Below are 21,241 nucleotides of genomic sequence, written 5' to 3'. Positions count from 1 at the left end.
ATAGTATGCAAGGACTGGTGCCAGAAAGATCCAAGATCAAATATGACTTCAGACACTTGCTAGCTATGTGATCCTGGGCAAGTCACTTACCTCTATTTGCCTCAGTTTCCTCATCTGTCAAATGAACTAAAGAAGGAAATGCCAAATCACTGCAGTATCTTTGCCAAGAAAACTCCAAGTTAGTCATGAAGAGTCAGACACAACTGACAATAATTTTCTGGAAGGAATAGCAATTAAGAGGAACTGGAAAGGTCTCATGTTGGAAGTGATGTTTGCAAGCACTGTATAGGTAGTGTGGTAAAGTGGACAGGGAGTTGGACTTAGAGTTTTAAAAAATCCAAGCCCTGCCCACAGCAGTTGTAGATTGGAAATACTCCTTTTTTGCCTTTCTTGAACTCCATATTGCTAGTACTTAATTATGGAGTATTTAGTTTTGTGACTTGATTTTTAGAGCTATTAATATATTGAATCCCTCTCTTTAGAGTGTAAGTTCCTTACAGGTAGGGATTGGTCTTACTTTTGTATTTAAATGTATCAAAAATAATTCCAGGCAAATGGAGTGCTTAATGAATGGCAGCTGATTTAAGAACTGACTTTAAATGACAGTGGATATCTGTATGTGTTTATAGGCAGATATTAAGGAATCCATGGAGAGATAGAAGGTCTTTTGGTGTCTGGGCCTGATATTCTATCCACTGGGTCCCCTTCCTTCCTCATTCCACTATTCACCAAAGACTGGTCCATCCTATCATGAATTTAGGGTAGAAATACAAAAATAGATCAAATGCTCTCCTTGCTACTATCGATAATGGAGATCATCAGAGAGAAAAGAGACAAAATGATTCTTACAGATTACTTTTTATGTTAATTGACTTAAGACTAAATATAATAAAGGAATCCTTTTCCATAGTTCCATAACTCATCTCTTTTGTCTGAGGTTCTTTGGACTAAGGCTGATCTGGGTCCAGTATCATTTCTCAGAGGTGACCCAACATTGGAGCTAAAACTAAATCTAACCCAAATTCAGTGAGATTAGAATAGAAATGATCTAATCTTTGAATAATTTTAAACCACTATTTTGGAATGATAGCAATAAAGACATCATTTGAATTGTTGTTCCTTTAGATTTTCATTTCCATGGCCTTGGAAGTTAAGATATTATTAAAATGATGTTGATTTTTAAAGACCAGAAACAAGAGGCAAAATGACAGGGAATATAACCATTAGAGAATAATTTTTCACTCATTAAGTCTGAGTAAATTTTTGTTGATATAGGATTTTTATGAACATTGTAATTCATCTTTGAAAATTCAAATGAAAATAAGAGGAAATGCCTATTAGTTGAAATCATCTGAAAATCTTTTCAAAATAATTTTAAATGAATGAATGTAGAAAAAATATCTCTATCCATATCTACCAGGTTTGTCAATAGAATCTAAGTACTTACAAAGAAGCATCAGACTCCATATGTCTATCCTTTTCTCCATCTTTTCTCTCACTTCTTAATTCCTCAGAGCCTGACTTCTGACCTCATCATTCAACTGAAACTGTTCTCTCCAAAGTTACCACTGATTTCTTGATTTTCCCGATCTCTTTCCTGGACTCCAGTCTTGCACCAGGGACAGTCTATTAGTCATTTTGAACAAGATGGCACAAAGTCATCTCAAATTCAAATTGTCAAAAACAGATCTCATTACCTTTCTTCTCAAACTCATTTCTTTCCTATCTTGCCTCTGTGAAGCATACATCCTTCCAGTCACCCAGGTTTGCTTCCTCTGGGTCATTCTCAATTATTCTTTCTCTCCTTCCCAGAATTCAAAGCCAGGCTTTAAATTCCACATATCCAATCACTTGTCAAATCTTATTGTTTCTAAATTTACATCTCTCAAATGTGTCCCCTTTTTTCTACCCCCAGAACTAGCAGCAGGGATCAAACCACTATCACCTATCAGAACTATTAAAATAGGCTCCTCATTGGTCTTATTTAATCCAGTTTTTAACTTCTCTAATCCATCCTCCATTGAGCTGCAAAGTGAAAGTCCTGAAATATGGATCTGCTCATTTCCCTTCTACAGAAGTTCCAATGACTTCTTATTACCTCCAGGATCAAACTCAAATTCTACTATTTGGGATTTAAATTAGTTTACATTCTAGCTTCACCTTAAGTTTCCCGACTGTTACTGTTCTTCACACACCCCCTGGTCCAGCCAAAATGGCCTTCATGATGTCCTTCACATATCATATTCTGTCTCCCATCTCCATACCTGTGGAAGGCTGTCCCCATGCCTGAAGGGATCATCCCTTCTAACTTATACATTTTAGAATGCTTATATATTCCTTCAAAACTCAGCTCAACCACCTTCACCTGTAAAGGACCTTTTCTTGATCCTCTAGCATATGGTGGCTCCTCTCCTCATTTCTCCACTCTCACACTAGAATTACTTTGTATTTAGCATATTTTGATTCCACCCAAATGTGAATCCTTCATTTCTACCAATAGGATGTAATTATTAGATAGGTACAGTTTCACTTTTGTCTTTATGCAATATCAGACATAGCATCAGCACTTAAAATGTCCACCTTTTCCTCATTTTATTCCTGATATTTGTATATTTAGGTACATATATGTAAATATGTAGTCTCAATATTATAAAAATAAAAACTCGAGAAGAATATAAAATAGTAACATTGTTCAATTGTGTCCATCTCTTTTTGGTTCTATTTGGGGTTTTCTTGATAAAAATACTGGAGAAATTTGCCATTCCCTTCTATAGCTTATTTTACAGATGAGGTAAATGAGGCAAACAGAGGCAAGTGGCTTACCCAGGGTGACACAGCTAGTAAGTGTTGGAGGCTAGATTTGAACTTTGGAATATCAGTGTTCCCTACTCCTGGGTCCAGAACTATCCACTGTGTCACCTATCTGTCCAAAATGATGATACAGGTACTAAGAATTAGACAAAAAGGTAAGAATGAAGATTAAAAAAGGTTACCTCTTTGGCAATCAGGCGACTATCAACTTCATTATAAACATTCTTGATCTCTGTCACATTTGTCAAGGATGAACTAGCTACGTTAAGTCCAAAGGAAACTCGTTCCTCAACGACAAGGGTCGTGGCTTCACAGCCAATATCCTCACCTAAAACAAAACACTCAACATCATCATAATGCTCTCAAGCCATAGGTTGTGCTTGTAGACTGATTGGTGATCACTTTCCTGATTTTATGATATTAATTATTGTCCCAGGATCCTAGATTTAGAGACAGAAAGGTTCCTAGAGGTCATCTAGTCTAAGCTCCTCATTTTATAGATGAAGAACTGAGGAATAAAGAGTTGAAGTGTCTTGTCTAACATCACGTAGGTATAGTATCAGAGCTAGGATTGGAACCCACATCTTCAAACTTCAATTCCTGTGTGGTTTCTACTATCCTGTACTTCCTCTGTTAGTTTCATTTTACAGATTAGAAATGAAGCGACAGAGATGGAAAAATTCTATTGGCACATGCCAAATTCATAACAAAAAGACAAAGAGGTCACCTCATTCCCATATATTGCTAGTCTTGGGCATTCTGGTTATCTAAAATAACTTGCGGGGAAAAGTCACATAAGAATGACTTTGCTATTTAAAACTTTCTAGGATGTGGAGCTACCTCCCAAAATGCAAAGTGCAAGTAATGAACATGTCGGGTGACCTCAGTAACATAAACTGAAGACAATGAGATTTGTAGACATGACAATGGCTCCTCTTAAAATCAATTATCAGTCTATCCATGGTGAAATGGGAAATTTTTGGATGACATTTTTGAGTGTGAAATTTGCTCTTGTTACCAAACAAACATAGCAAGAAAACGGGAGTTTCCCCCCCAAAAAAATTATTGTCAGACCACAGTGTACCAGCCTGGATTTTTAATCTGCATTCCTCTAAATGCTAATACCTTTGGGTATAAGAAAAGAAATTCAGATAGACCTGGTAATAGAAGATCTATATGCCAGAAGGTCAGATAAATCAACAGACCATCTTTATAGAAAAATCTTTCTACATTATTTGAGATGAAGGAAAGAGCCTCCCTTCACTGGATAGTAGGGTTTTAGGAGGTAGATTTATTTCTGCATCTTTCCAGAAGGGATTTGACCCCCACGACTTTCTAGCGCATAGAGAGATGTTCTCCCTACTTGAACAGCCAGCAATCAATAAGGAAAATGTGGATGTTTTGTCTGCCTGTTTAATAATTGAAGATAACAGCATACTTTAGTTAAAAAGCTTCTTCATTAAAAGGAATGTAACTTATTTATCGCTCTCCTGCTTGTCCATTCTCTCTCTGCCGATGTATTATACCACTCCATTATGTGATGCTATATATTTGAAATCCATGGGATATTACCATTTCCTTTTCTGTTCCTTTTTGTGTTGCGTTGTAAATATGTAATGTTCCAATTACAAAGGTCTTCCTTAATGACTCACCCACATTAAGTTCATTCTTCATAAATACAATATAAATAACTGTATGTCAATTTAAAAAATAATAAGAGGCAGCAAATGCCCCATAGATCAAAATGTAGCATACCCTGGAACTTCACAGCTTGGAAGTTGCCACAGTATCTTGGGCCAAGTTTGTTAATAACTTCTAGAGTTTCCTTTGAAAGTGCTTCCTCAAGCAAGTAGGCAGGGCCAAGACGCCATATTAAAGATGATTTCTGTTTCCAGACTTGCGGGGTACCTATATATCCATAGACATCAATAAAAGATGAAGGATCCATTGAAAGGAAAGAGCCTGGTAAAGTCTGGATGTACAGCATCTGAAAAAAAATGAGTACTTTATGTTACAGAACTCTCTGAGAGAATTTCTTCCATTGGCACTTAATTTTCCCAGGTGAAAACGACCAATTTTTCAAACACGCACTACTACTTGAGAATGCTTTGGAGAGTCTAGTATACTCACCTAAAAATAATGAGGAATAAATGAATTAAAAATATTTATTAAATACCTTCAATGAACTGAGACTCATCCTTTAGGACCTAACTTGTTAAAACTTGCCCAATAAGTCTTCCCTAAGTACTCCAGACCACATTGATCTTTAACTTCTTGTACTCCTATAACCTTTACTCTTAAGTAACTAACAAGATTTTATTCAAAAGAAATTTTATTTTTGAATTAATAAGCACTTATTCCCGCCCCCCGGCTCCCCATTCCCTAATGGAAAAAAAGTATCAACAATACCCTTGTAACTAATATATTTAGTCAAGCAAAATAAGTTGTCACAGCAGCCATGTTCATAGGACCTTAAGCTAGAAGGAACTTTACAAATCTTCCACATATTTCTTGTTTTCTCTTTTCTCATTTTCTTTTCATTAATGCCTTCTCTCTTCTCTCATTAGCACCACAGTTACCCAGAACACTTCAAAAAGTCATTTCTGATAGATGAATTTCCCAGCTAGCTTAGTTTTAAGAACATTACTTTTTATTTAAACTTTAAACTATTTTTTACAGAAATCTTACTAAGATGGATCACACATTTTCTTATCTTCTTAAAATGTAAAGAACATAATGTAATCGTGTTTCAATGACTTGGCATCCATCAATATGAATGCTAAAGATTGTACTGTGTTCTAAAATAGTGATTTCTGAGAAGAAAAGTGCTGGAAAAAGAGAACCTAAGTGTGATTCCTAACTCTATAACATCACCTGTGTGACCTTAGACAAGTCACTTCTTTCAAGGAAGCAAATTCCTCATCTGTAAATTGAGGGAGGGTGGGGAACTAGACAATTTTTGAAGTTAACTCCTAGTTCTACTGTAGGGGACCAATGACATAACTGGTTAGTATCTTGACTTGCATGTGGATGGGATTTAGGTGGGGCAAAGTTGCACAAAATCATCAGTCTCACTCTCTTCCAAAGCCAGTGAAATTCAGTGGCAGGATAAAAGTCAAGATGCCTGGTAATGGCCTGACATACAGTGCATGTTCTTGGCTTCTTTGATATATGGCCAAGCTCTAGGTGCTCCATAGTGCCTGTTTCAGGTACCTTCATGACCAATGGAACAAATTATTCCCATTTGCCTATTTCCCTGGGGGAAGTCTTCACCTGCTTGGGGTAGACTTCCCCCTAACTTATAGACAAATTTGAGGCTTCTTGGTTACCCTCAACATAGTTGAACTTGACTACCAAGACAGTTTTATCAGGATATGGCCAATATGTATGTTTTAGCTTCTTGGAGCAGTGGGTGAAGGTTGTACAACAGGTAAAGAACAAAAGTGGATGAGCAGTCCCGAAAAGGACCCAACAAGCCCTCATACCAGAGGTGCTATCTTATCCACACCTCCCAAACATCCCAATTCTAACACTATGATCCTGATCCTATGGTACCCTTAGGGCATAAGTAAGTAGAACTCTCTTCCCCTATATATAATGGCCCAGACAGCTATAGTTTTTTGAGTTTCAACATCTGCTTCTAATAGTATTTTTTCCCCCATCTCCTGCCATTGGCAATCTAGGTCCTTCTATTCCAGATCCTATCTTTTTCCAATTTTTCTTCAATCCTAAATATAAGACTAAATAGATATCCTTGTTCAATTGTATTTCCTTTCATTAATCATCTTCCTCAATGTGTGGATCCTGGTTCCACGAACACTCTTCTAATGGAGTTCAGTCTAGCAGGTCCTATGTAGCTATAAATAAATTGTAGTGCAAGGGAGTTTAGATGAAAATCATCAGCCCACGCAGTGATATCTTTTTAAAAACTGTCTTGTTCACTTTCTAGTTGTGTGACCCTGGGCAAGTCCCTTAACCCCATTTCCTAGTTCTTACCATTCTTCTGTCCTGGAATAAACACTTTGTATCAATTCTAAAAAAAAAAAAACAACTGTCTTGTTACTACCAAAGGGAGGAGTAGAATAGCTGCAGAGAGTCTAGACAGAGACAAAAACAGAGAGAGAAAGAGATAGAGAGACAGAGAGAGACAGCGAGACAGAGACAGAGAGAGACAGAGATAGGGAGATGGAGAGACTCAGTGAGATGGAGAGAGAGAGAGAGAGAAAGAGAGAGAGAGAGAGAGAGAGAGAGAGAGAGAGAGAGAGAGAGAGAGAGAGAGAGAGAGAGAGAGAGATGGAAAGACTCAGTGAGATGGAGAGAGAGAGAGAGAGAGAGAGATAGGGAGAGAGAGAGAGAGAGAGAGAGAGAGAGAGAGAGAGAGAGAGAGAGAGAGAGAGAGAGAACATGTTGCCTCAGTGTCCACAGTGGACAGAACAGAGTGGTAGAGATATTCACATTCCAGTTGACTATCCCAAGATGCTTAGGGCTCAAATTTATATATTGTTTGAGACAGAGGTCAAGAAAAATATGAGTAAGAGACTGTCTTGTAATCAATAGGACCAGCAAAGTGAGGTTATGAGTCAGGGGGAAAAGAGTGAATAGCATGGGAATAATAAAGTAGGTAGAAGTTAAGGCCTTTTTCAGTTTAATTATATAATCAAATGATCCTATCTTGTTTCAGTTCAATGCAATAAACATTTAAATGCCTACTATGTGATATGCACTGTGATTAAGTTTGCAGAAATAATATGAAAACTGGTAAAATATTTCACTGAAATATAATTATATAAATAAATCTATCTATGGCTTTGGCATGGTAGAGGTGTACAGTTCTGAATCTCTACTTAGAAGGAACTTTGATTCAAATATTGCCTCAGATACCAGTTTATGACCATGGGAAAATTCCTTTATCTCTCAGAGCCTCAGTTCCTCATCTGTAAGATTGGGGTGATAATGTTTGTAATGTATACCTCACTGGATCACTGTAAAAATCTGAGATAATGTATATAATGTATTTTGCAAATAAAAAAAGACAAAATATAAATATCACTAATTATTATTTGCCTCATCTAGCTATTTTATAACCCTGTTAAAAAGGAAGTGAGATGCCTAGGATAGGACTTATTCTCAGTGAATGTTGGTGATAGATCCTAGTCATTATTGCTTCATTTTCTTAATTCTTACAAATTACTTAATTAATTAATGATCCTTGTTAGAATTTTTCCAGAGATTAATATCAAGGTCACTGGTATGTAGTTTCTTGAAAGTACTTGTTCCCTATTTCAAATACCAGATATTTTCCCATTTAGGTTTTTCTGATATATCTCCTGCTCTTTATAATTGTCAAAAGTTAAGATGGGGAGAGGAACTGGACCTGTGCTTTTATTGATATAGGAAACTCTCAAATAATGAATTTCCTTTTACTTCTGAAGTTTGGCACCATCTCTGTTGCTTAAAATCTGAAAGAAGAGTCTAGGACACTGACAAGGAGTTACTTGCTCTGGGTCACATAGCCAGTATGTCAGAGATGGTTCTCATACCTGAATCTTCCTGGTTTCGCTATACATTATGCTGCCTCTTCCAAGACTGACAACAGTAATTCTTTTCCCATATCTATAATTTTTCATTATTTCAAATGTAATTTTTGGATTTTAGACTTGGATTTGTTTCATGTTGCTAGATGTTTGTGGATGTTTTCTTATTTATTTTATTTTTTCAGTTTTCACATAAGAGGCAGCAGAAAATAATGAATAACAGACTTATTCTTGCCTCTGACATAGCAACTATGCAACCATAGTTAGGTAAGATTTAATGGCACTGGTAACTGTCTAGAATGTGGACTCTTAACTTTTTTGGGGGGGCATAGAGGCCTTTGTCAGTGTAGGGAAGCTTATAGACCCATTCTCAGAATAATATTTTGAATGCATAAAATAATACACACACATATATATGCATACACATACATAATGTATGCATGTATATATATATATGTGTGTGTGTGTGTATACATATATATTTTTTTGTTGTTGTGTAGTTGTTTCAGTTCTGTCCAACTCTTCATGATCCCACTTGGGGTTTTCTTCACAAAGATACTAGAGAGGTTTGTCATTTCCTTCTCTAGCTCATTTTACAGATGAGGAAAATGAGGCAAACAGGGTTAATTGACTTGCTCAGAGTCACAGAGCTATTACGTGTCTGGAGATGGATTTGAATTCAGATCTTCCTGACTGCAGGCCCAGTGCTCTATCTTTTGTACTACCTACCTGATATATATATATATATATATATATATATATATATATATATATATATATATATATATAAACATATACACGTGTGTACATGTGTAATATGGAATATATTGCCTGTATATAATATAGAATATATCATACATGTAATATAGAATATATTATCCTATTATATATAATATATATAATTTGAGAGATAATATATAATTTGAGATATAAAAATTGCAAAGGAAACCAATTGTATTTAAACAGTTACTTATATATGAAAAAAAAATTACTGCAGATTTCCAGTTAAGAATTACTCTTAAAAGAGTATATATAGTCCTAAAGGACTATAAATTACTGAGAGGTGAGGAAGGGCATAGAAGTAAAAGATAACCCTCAGGAGGGACAGAAGAGGCAAAGTCAAAGTAGGAGGAGAGAAAATAGAATCTAAAAATCTAGACTAAATAGGTTCTTGGATGTCTGTGAAGATCCAACAACTTAAGGGTAAACTAATTGTTGAACTAAGCATTGTGTTTATTGGACAACTCAAAGCCAGAGGAATCCACAGGAGATTAAGAAGTCAAATGTAAGAAGTAATTTCCCTTCAGTTAAAGGGGAATTGATGCTTTATGAAATTTAATCTGATTGTTCAAATATTAATTATTATTTTATAATAATTATATGTATATAAATATATATATGTAATAATTAATTAAATATTCAAAACAAATTTTATCATAGCAGCTTCTCTACCTGAGTCCCCAACTAAGGCTAAGCAGCAAAGGTATCTTAGATAAAACCTGCCACATCTATGATTCTGTCACCTCTGATAAGTCATGAGCCCATGCGGCATCACTATCTCCAAGCAGTGAGCCTACTCTTTCCTTGATCTTTTTCTGGCTCCAAGCTTAGCTTTAAAAGCCCCCTCAAAAACCCCAATACCCACCACTGTTTTTGCCCTTAGAATCTATTAGGAAACTCAGTTCAAGCTTCATCTATGATGATAACAGTCTTACAGGTCAGGCAGAGCCACTCTTCCATATTTACCTTCACTGAGTGTTTCTCCTTTCTGTACAAATTCTTTCTTAAAACTGAGCTCATCAGACCTTTCCCAAGGCAGGTACATTGATTTCTATCGATGCCATCTCCTTCAATAAATTAAATGCAGATATCTCCAGAATGAAAATCAATAAGAACACTAGGATTCATCACTAAAGCAAAGATCGCTGCCTAAATGTCAGTAAAGAAAGATCTTTACACTATCATTAGGAATTTAGCCTTATTTCATTTCAGTCTACCTTTGCAGATCCAATGAGCTGTCCATTGATATAAGTGGAAACTGCACAATTTCTCTTCATTTCCTTACTGACAACAACAGCCAAATGGTGCCATTGCCCACTTGACAGCAGATTGCCACAATGGAACTGGAGTCGACTTCCAGCAGAGGGTTCATGTATGTCTTCAGGCTCCATAACATCTGTAGTAAATAGGAATGAAAATATATAAGAGCAAGGGCAAGCTCTTCATTTATATATGCAGAAACATACACATATATATGTCTTTTGTGGGTTTTTGACTATATGAAAAAGCATTTATTAAAAACATACTATATGCCAAGTGCTCTACTCACCAGAGATAACAAGAAATAAAAATAGAAAGAGGAAGACAATTCCTGCTCCAAGGATCTCACACTCTAATTGGTAGAGAGAACATATAAAAGAAAGTTCAGATATAAAACAAATGGAAAGGTCTGGAAGATCTAAGGGTGCTGTGGTGAGGCCAATAGCAAGACTTAGAAGTCCTCATGCTACAAAGGTCCTGAGGAGGGAATGGCAAGACAGAAGGCAGACAAGGGCTAGATAAAGGTCCTTTATCTCACTGGAAGTAATAGAGTTGTTGCTCATTTCATTCCTGTTGTTTAAGAAATCAAGTAGGGAGAAAGCAAAAAGGGGAGAAAAAAATTCTTCATGTCTCCTGAATGAGATGCATGTATGTATAATTAAAAATATGTTACCCTAAAAAAAGGAGCTACATATCCTGAGATCCTACTGACTTCCTGTCATTACGTACTTCCTGTAGACAGAGGATAAAGGGACTGGGCATTGAGGCTCCTCCTTTCTTTTTGGCATGATGTAGCATCAGCGGTGATGGTGGTAAGGTGGGGAAATTTTGAAATTGGCTGACCAACCATGGGTACATAGTCTTTATTTTGTATCCTTTTTATTCCTTGATTATTAATGATCTCTAATAAACATCATAAAATATAATATTTTTTATTATTAGAGATTATAATTTAATTTTACATACACACACACACACATATATATATATACACATATACCTATGCACACACAAAAGAGGTAGAATAATAATTGATAGTGTCAGAGTCAGAAAATCTGAGAAAGACGTGGTCTCTGACACATGTTGGTTGTGTAGCACTGGGCAGGAAACTGAACCTATGTTGTGTCCAGGCAACTCACTATAACTACAGGCTGAAGACAAGGTGATAATTTGTATTGATAAAAGTGCCTTTTCAGCAACTCTCTATAAACATTTATTAAGCACCTACTATGTACTGGACTGATAAATGGATCAAATTATAGGTACAATCAAAAAATTAAATAAACCCTTACTTTCATCTTAAAATTAATACTTTATTGGATCCAAGGCAGATCTGTAAGACCTAGGCAATGCAGGTAAAGTCACCCCCAAAGTATCACACAACTAGGAAGTGTCTAAGGTCAGATTTGATGAAGATACATTAAAAAAATATACACATACATTTGTAAGATTGTATATATATAAGGGGACATACACAGGACACAATACACAGAATTCAATGCATATTGAATGATAATTATAGACAGTCCTGATGGAATGACTCCTCAGTTGATGAGATATGGTCTTTCTGCCTATAAATCTATGATTTAGGACCTACACTGATATTCATCCAGTGAAAATTCCTTGGTTTTGTATGAGGTAATCCTGCATTGGGGAAGATGATTTTATGTTTGTAGCAGTCAATGTTCAAGTCTTAATAACAGGAAAAGCAGAACAAGGTGATTTATAGTTAAATGTGATGGACTGTCAGCTATGGAGACTATTAAATTGGTACAGACAGACCAAAGGGCAATGGAAATGTGCTTTATTCTTGCCCTGGACAACTAGCATTAAGTGGAAAGAGGATCTTTTAACAAATGATGTAAAGTTCTATCTGGCCCGGGAACAGGAAGAGAACCCAAAAGAGTACAATTAGCATGGATCTTTATCTAATATTTCCATTTACTATCCTTGTTTAGCTATGGCGAAGATGACTCCTGCCACATTCAATAGGCTTCTGTATATTAACTATTGAATGCTGAACAATTCAGTACACATGAAGAGTAACATGGAAAAAATTAAATAATATAGTAATCCAAAATGGAGGCAGGGAAGACGTGAATAAGAGGTCGTCCATGTCACATAATTTCATGCTATCTTGAATGATATTCACTCTTAGAATCTGAACAGGAGACTAAAGGCATTACCCAAGTATTCTATGGTATTATTAAGTGTTATAGAAGGTAAAATTAGGCACTTTTAGTTAGCACTTCAAAGCTCTATTGCTATATGAGCACAACAAATTAGAATGTGTGACTAAAACTTTTAGTTTTTCTCTTGATGTTTGGTGATATCCAGACATAAGCCAAAGGCTATTTCAATAATGGCCAAGTAACATTAATAATAATAAAAGCTGAAATTTACACGTCTCTTTATGTCAGTTATCCTGTTAGACTCTCGTAAAACTTTGAGGAAGGTATTTTCATTACGTGATGATTAAAAATTCTGAAACTGGATTCTGGGCAAGAAAATTAATTTATTGATTAGGCCAACAATAACCAATAAGTTAATTGATCAATGATGCCTCTCATGGATCAAAGAGAAAGACATTCTGCCATCTGGATCATTAAATACTATTTTGGAAGCTCAATTTTCAGCCTTCCACTAGACATCCCAAGATATCTCTAATTGGTGAAAAGCCAATGAGGAGATGATCCATCATTCTCTCAGTCCCACTCTACTTTCTTGATTGATGATGAAAAAATCACATATCTGGTCCTATGATCCCAATATCTAGAAGGAGAAATTAAGTTTTGCCCAGTTGCAAGTGACTTTTTTCTTTTAATTTTTAATATTTTCTTTTCTTTTTAATTTAATTTTATTGATTAATTAAGAAAAATTTTCCATGTTTACATGATTCATGTTCTTTCCCTCCTCTCCTCCCATAGTCAGTGTACAATTTCACTGGGTTTTACATGTGGCAAGTGACTTTTTTCAATACTTTTCAATGCAAGATTCAAGCACTCTATTTTACAACTGGCAGATATACCTGACCTAAAATCTAATTTTTCTATCACTCTATAATGGGAGAAACTTTTAGGGAGGGACATTCTTTGAATTTGCTGTGAGTAAAGAGTTCTGAAGGACAAATCAGAGCCTCAATTCAAAACTCAAGAACAGAAATATTTCAACATATTAGAAATAAATCTTCTCAGTCATTCTCATTTTACTGCCAGAATACCTGAAACACTAAGGTCCGTGTAGTTTGGAAGTATCTGACAGGATTTGAACCCATGTTCAACATGCACAGAAAGAAATATTCTTTGTGTCCCACAAAATTCCATAGGAAAAATGTCATAGTGGCAAAAAAGGCAAAAAGGAAAAGAGTTGGACAAAATACTTCAAAAAAGTTGGACTGGGGAAGAAAATGTTTTTTAGCTAGAAGGAAGGAGTTGAGGGGTGGAGGAAAGTAATGAGGAAGGTTTTGTAGAGGAGGGGTAATGGACACAAGCTCTAGGACCACAGACAATAAAAAAGTCTTCTTTTCTTTCTTTTAAAGAAATTATTTGTATCAATTCTACTTAATTTATTTATTCAGTACCATGCCAATAAACTACCAAAGAATTATTTAAATAGAATTCATCTGAAAGAACAAAAGGTCAAGAATGTCAAGGGAATCAATAAAAAGAAAAAAATGAAGGAAAGTAGCTTAGAAATACTAGATTTAAAATTATATCACAAAGTAGCAATCATCAAAATCTGGTTCTAAGAAATAGAAGTAGAACATAATGTATAATTTATAATAATAAGTAGCCATAACAACACTGTGTTTGATAAACCCAAATATTCAAACTATCATGATAATAACAACATTTGACAAACATTGATGGGAAAACTGCAGTTTGGCAGAAACTGGACATAAATCAACATTTTGCATCATATACTTACAAAAAGTCAGAATAGGCAAATAATTTAGATATAAAGCATGATATCATAACTGAAAAATAGAAATAATCCAGACATAGTTTTATATATAATTTTTTTTTGCCAAAAGATGCCTTCTCTAGTATGAGAAGGGAAAGGAAGGAGAAAGATACCTGGGGATTTTAATGTAGCAAAGATTAATTAATGATTTTAATTGTAAAAGTAAGTATATTAGGGGACCATGAAAAAACATACCAGCCAATGGGAGGGAGGGGAGAAGAGGGAAGGGAAAGAACATGATTCATGCAACCATGTAAAAAATATTCTAAATTAAATAAATAAATAAACTTAAAAGTTAAAAAATTATATACCATCTAGATCTATGGAAAAAGGACAAGTTTATGATAAAACAAGAGATAGAAAGGATCATGGGAAGTAGAATAGATAATTTTGATTACAGGAAATAAAAAAGCTTTTGTACAAACAAAATGAATGCAGCTAAAACTAGAAGAAAATTGGAAACTAGGAAAAAATCTAACAAATTTCTCTCATGAAGGCCTCATTTCTTAAACAAATAGGGAACTAAGTTAAATTTATAAAAATAATAGCCATTCCATAGTTGACAAATGAACAAGGGATATTAATAGGCAGTTTTCAGAAGAAGAAATCAAAGCTATTAATAGACGTGAAAAAATGCTCTAAATCACTAGTGATTCGAGAAACACAAATTAAAACAACTCTGAAATACCACCTCATATTTATCATATTGGACAATCTGAAACAAAAAGAAAATCACAAATGCTGGAATAGATGTAGAAAAATTGGGACAAAAACGTGCTAATGGAGTTGTAAACTGATTTAACTATTATGGAGAATAATTTGGGACTGTGTCCAAAAGACTATAAAACTATGACGACCCTTTTATACAGCAATACTACTATTAGGTCTGTATCCAAAAGAGATTAAAGAAGAGGTGAAAGGACCTATTTGTACAAAAATATTTATAGTATCTCTTTATGGTAGCAAAGATTTGGGAATCAAGAGGATGGCCATCAAATTAGGAATGACTGAACAATTTGTGGTGTATGACAATGATGTAAAAGTTGTGTTATGAGAAATGATGAGCAAGATGGTTTCAGAAAAACCTAGAAAGATTTATGTGAATTGATGCAAAATTAAGTAACCAGGAAAACAATGTACATAGTAACAACAATATTGTAAGGATGGTCAACTGTGAAAGGCTTAGCTACTCATATCATGACAATTCCAAAGGACTCATGATGAATAATGCTATACACCTCCAGAGAGAGAGAACTGATGAACTTTGAATGTAGAGTAAAACATACTTTTTTTCACTTCACTTTTTCTTTCTGTTTTCTTTTGCAATATAGTTTATATGAAAATGTGTTTTGTACTATTCCACATAATCAATATCAAATGCCTTCTTAAGGAAGGAAAAGGGACAGGAGTGGATAACCTGTAACTAAGAATATTTCAAACAATTAAATCTTTTTACATGTGATCAAGAATTATTTTTTCAAATAAGAAAAAGTTAAATTATTGGTATCATTTGTTTTCATAGTATCTACATTAGAATAAGATTTAAGTATGTCAAGATGAACTAGAAGAGCACTGAGGGCACTAAGGATAGGGAGAAGAAAAGAATAGAGGCAGAAGAGTTCAGGACAGGAAGGAAAGAAATTTGATTGTGAATTCCTAGATGAAGAATGTCTTTTGCCTCTTTTTGTATCCTCAGCACTTAGCACACTGTCTGACATATAGTAGGCACTCAATGTTTTTTGACAGACTTAAAAAGAACACAGGGTACATTGTACAGAGTAGAAAATAGGCAAGAAAGATAGCCAATAAGACTATGAAAGGTTTTAAATGTAAAGCTAGAGTTTACATATTTTTTCCTACAGGCAAAAGGAAGATACAGAGAAATTTTTTTAATCAGGGTAACTATAAAACTAGATAAAAAGACATTTCCTAGCAGAAATGTTGGAGAAATCAACCTTTCAGATTTAGTTTTCTTTTATGTAAAATAGAGATAATAAAAGTACTTCCTTCACTCCCTTATGAGGATCAAAAGAAATAATTTAGGTAAAGTGCTACATAAATGCTAGCTTTTGTTACCATTTTTATCATTTTAAGTTATTATTCACAGACATATAAACTATCAAAATGCCATTTGGTTCAATTTCAAACAATGAAAACAGGAAGATGTCCATTTTCTCTGGCAAGCCTACAGGCCAGGCATGTTCTCCCTCTTCTACTTAGCCTATTGACCTCTCTGGCTTTCTTTAAGTCTCAAATAAAATCCCATCTTTTACTGGAAGTCATTCCCAACCCCATCTTAATTCTAGTGCCTTTTCTCTATTAATGATTTCCTATTTATTTTATATATAGTTTCTTCTGTATTGCTTTCATGCCATCTCCCCCATTAGGCTCTAAGTCTTTGAGGGAAAAGACTGTCTTTTGACTTTTTGTTTTGTATCTCCATCACTTAGCATAGTGTTTATCATATTTTATGGACTTAAATTTTTTATTGATTGATTGATAAAATAGTTCTGGCCAGATTTCTACCTTATTCTTTGTGAAGTCTATATTTGTATTTGTTGCATTGCCAGATTGTTCCACTCCCCACCCCCATTAAAATATAAGCTCCTTGAAGGCAGGGATAGTCTTCTTGCTTTGTGCAGGGTTGGTTTTGTATCATCATTTTTCAACACAAGGTTCCTGGAACATAGTACACTTTTAATGAATGCTTATAAATCGACTGACTGGTACTTCAACTGTTAGTTGGAGGAGAGACACTTCAGAAAATCTCACCCAGGGGCTCAAACTCTTTTTCTTCTGTAGAAACGGTTAAAGTCAGGTCCTCAGGTGAGAAGCTAATTGAGAAGCAGACAAACTGGTGTTCTGTCCTGGCCATGTGGCGCACCAAGGTCAAGAAACGGATGGGATGGATGTTTTGAAGAGAACTGTGTTTGCTGATCAGGAACCAGGAGGAAAATGTAAGACCATTCAGGGGAGGAAATAACCTGGGTCCTGTGTTGGAAAACAAAAATAGTCAAAAACAATTTTTAGTTTGCAAGAATATTTACCTTAATTTTAAGATTTTTTTGAAGAGTCATTATAATATGAGAGCTTGAATTTAGCATCACAGGTTTAGGATTCATGAACCCAGCATTACTGTCTATTTGCAAAGGACAATTCTTACCTTGATGATGATGGAAGGAAAGACAGAGAGAAGAGACCAGCAGTGTGGTTGCCCGTACCCCACTCCCTGCTGCTGAGGTGAATGTAAATATCATGAAATTTCTGATTATCAGTCATATTTCTTTCTCCTCAAATGAAAACTGGAATTAAGAAAAACTCCCCCAATTAAGGTATTCTCTGTGGCCCCTGCCACTTTTACATCAAATGGCATCAAAAGAGCATCATAACTTTAACCAGTTAGGTCCAACAAACAATAATTTAAGTGCCCACTATGTGTCAGGGCAGCATGGTGGCACAGTGGACAGAGTGCCCAGGCCAAGAGTCAGAAGGACATCTTCCTGAGTTCAAATCCTTCCTCTGCCACTTATTAACTATGTGACCCTGGGTAAGTCACTTAACCCTATTAGGGAAAGAAGGCTTCATCTGTAAAACAAATTAGAGAAAGAAATGGCAAACCACTCAATATCTTTGCCAAGAAAACTTCAAAAGAGTTCATAAAGAGTTGGCCACTACTAAAAAATGACTAAACAGCAAAAACTGTACCAAGCACCACACTAAGTGCTAGGCATGAGATGATAAAAAGTATGTCAGTCCCTGTCCTCAGACAGCTTACTATTTAATGGGAGAAGACAACACACAAAAAGAGACAGGGAAAGTAAGGTGAGGGGTTATCTTGCCATTCACTCTGCTACTGTACTTTCTCTGCATTTCCAGACCATGTCCTGGTAGGGGAGGAGAGGGTTAAACCACTCTGCTTTGGGACTCTTGCCTAGGAGTTGAGCTGCCCTGACTGGTGAATGAGTGAGAATGAAGCCACATAGTCTGTTATATTAATCTAGTCCCAAGTCACACTTCAAATCCCATCTAATTGTCCAACTTAACCATCTTCTTGCACTAGTCTTCTGACCACATGCCTACACTGCTCTGCCCTCTCTCTGTCTCTGATTCCACTTTCTGCCACTCTGGGAAAAGAAATTAAACCAACACTAATATTTCTTGTGTCTGTGTTGTAAAATGATTGCATCAAATTTCCACTCACCCTCACTATGACTTTTTTAGATCAAGACTCCTCTTAATCCACTATTTACCTATATGTGCTTTTCCCTCTGCCCCTCAGAATGTAAACTCAGTGAAAGAAGGGGCAATTTTGTTTTTGTATTTTTTCATATATATTTGCACAAGAGTTTGTATATTTATGCTTAGCAAAATGCCTATTGGTATTAAACATCAATATTAAACATGGTTGGTATTAAATAATTCCTTTTCATTAATTAATTTATTCATAAAGTTGGGTTGTCTGTACTTGACCAAAGACAAGTCATGATAGATTTGGATAAAAGGCAGAAAGTATATCATTTTCATGCAGAGTGGAGAATGAGGTGCGATACACATGTATGAGCCTACAGGGCTCTGTACCAGGGGTTAGGAATACAAAGACCAAATTAAAAAGCAATTCTTGATCTCAAGAAGCTTACATTCTACTGTATGATATATAACTTATAAATATGATCATTTGAGAAGGAAGAAAGAACTTGTATCTTTCAGGATGAGACTGAATCTTAAAGGAAGCCAATAGTTCTCAGAGGTGGAGGTGATGAAGAAGTGCATGCTAAGAACAGAGGCAGCTGGGTGATACAGCAGATAAAACACTGCGCTTGGAATCCAGATGACTTGCTTTTAAATCTGGCTTCAGACATTTAATTAGCTCTGTGACTGGACTCAATTTACTTCTGATTTCCTATTTCTTAAATAGTAAGATGGGGATAGTAATTGTAACTACTTCCCGAGATTATTATGAGGACACACATTAATATCATTATTATTAAAAGTAATAATATATAACAATAATAATAAAGTCTTGCAAAAATCAAATTCAGGTTAACTATAAGTAGAAAGATGCTAGTTACTGAGGGTACTAAAAAGAACTCTGGATAATCTGAGACTTGAAGGAGACCAGGACTAAAGGCTTGGAGGGAGAGCATTCTAGGTTTGGGGAAAAGATAGGCAAAGGCAGAGCTGGGGGAATATTTCATGTGAGCAATAGCAAACAGGACAGCATGGCTGGACTGTAAAGGCAAGGCGACAAGACAACAAGCATTTAATATATTTACTATAAATGCTGAGGGTACAACTATAAAGAAAGAGAAAATCCCTCTCCTTAAGGAGCATACATAATAATGAGGGACAATACAGAAAAGGTAGCTGAAAAGTGGGGGTGGTGGAGCAGGAAGGGAGCATGGAGTCGAATACCACACAAAGAAGGAGCCAAGTTGCAAAGAGACATAAATGCTAAATTGAGATGTTAGTATTTTATTTTAGAGGTAATTCTGGAGTTTATTGAGGAGAGGTTTGGGAAGGGTTAACATATTAAGGCCTGAACTTTAGGAAAATCCCTTTAGCAGCTGTGTGGAAAATTGATTGGATTGGGTAGAAAATGAGAGCAAAGAAATCAAGTAGAAAATCATCAAAATAGTCACCTCTTGGCATAGTCCAGTGATGCTGAACCTTTTAGAGGGGCAGGTGATTTTGAGAAATGTCCTCAGGTGCATATGGAGAAGGGGAGGGGAGCAGCCTAGCCCAGGGTCCCTCTGGCTTTCCAGTAACAAACTGACAAACTCTGTGCTCCGTTGAAGGCTCATGTACCCACAGAGAGAACTCTAAGTACCACCTCTGGTACACGTGCCATAGGCTCACCACCATGGGTAGAGTCTGACTATTGCATTAGGTAACTATCTCATAAAGCTGTTATGAAGACCATAGGAGATATTATATATAAAATGCTTTGCAGATATGACATTTATAGACAATATATGTAATTATTTTATATGTGTAATCTATTACCTATTTATGTTTCACATGTACATATTACATTTATATATTTTACTATGTATAACATATAGTATTATATAGTAATCATTTGCAAACATTAAAACAGTTGTTGTTATTTCTACATGAAGAATAGCATATAGCTGTTATAGAAGATTTGAGGATAAGATGTATTCTTACTTTGGGTACTATTTACCTATTTAATTGGAAAAATCATAGAGCTTTTGAATGTTGTAACTAAAAAGCACAATCCTGTCATTTTGCAGGTGAAGAAATCAAGAGCCTGCAAGACAGTAGATAACTTGCATAGTCCCATAACTGATTAGTGGCAAAACTAGCTTTCAGATTGAACTCTTCAAATTCCAGCTTCAAGGTTCTCTCATTCTACCATGTTATTTTTTAAAGCATTATCAATGTATTGAGTTAGTGCTACCCCTTTTGGTAAACTGGTATCCTAATAAATATCTTAACTTACTATGACAGAGAAGTAGGCAAAAAGCTACTTACCTATACCAATTCCTCCAGAGATTGAATGTTCTGTATTGGGACCCATTACTGTTGACAATGTAGGGATAAATAAACAACTGGAAAAAAAAAACAAAAAAAAAAGGCTTTCAAATCATTGATCTTGTATGCCCATTTGAGACCTGTATGCAATAAATGGAATTCAATCAATTATTGAATGGAAATGAGAAGATTTCATGGCAACAACTCTATTCACATCTGAATTGGTTATGGATCTCTGAAGGTCAAAATTGTATTACTTGTGAAAATGCATGGGATATCAATGGTGATTAGCAGGATTAGACAAGAACAGGAAAATTGTGATGATCATGAAAATAAGAATCTCATGATCCCACTATGTTAGATTAGCTCAGGTGTCATAAGGTTAATAAATTATAATA

The 21,241-nt window shown here is 35.4% G+C and overlaps 1 protein-coding gene across 2 annotated transcripts in view; it reads right to left on the bottom strand.

Moving 5' to 3' along the window:
* The window catches only part of WDFY4 (WDFY family member 4), a 371,719-nt gene that overhangs the window by 242,290 nt on the left and 108,188 nt on the right, over window positions 1-21,241 (bottom strand). For both annotated transcript variants that reach the window (XM_056800705.1, XM_007478602.3), the window contains exons 17-21: window positions 20,844-20,920; window positions 17,121-17,339; window positions 10,343-10,521; window positions 4,567-4,798; window positions 2,994-3,139 (exon numbers count right to left, since the gene is read on the bottom strand). In XM_056800705.1, the coding sequence (XP_056656683.1) occupies window positions 2,994-3,139; window positions 4,567-4,798; window positions 10,343-10,521; window positions 17,121-17,339; window positions 20,844-20,920 (853 nt within the window). The remainder of the gene's footprint in view (window positions 1-2,993; window positions 3,140-4,566; window positions 4,799-10,342; window positions 10,522-17,120; window positions 17,340-20,843; window positions 20,921-21,241) is intronic.

The sequence above is a fragment of the Monodelphis domestica genome, chromosome 1 (genome assembly GCF_027887165.1).
Source record: "Monodelphis domestica isolate mMonDom1 chromosome 1, mMonDom1.pri, whole genome shotgun sequence".
NCBI lineage: Eukaryota > Metazoa > Chordata > Mammalia > Didelphimorphia > Didelphidae > Monodelphis > Monodelphis domestica.
This window is presented reverse-complemented; position numbering and strand designations above follow the sequence as displayed.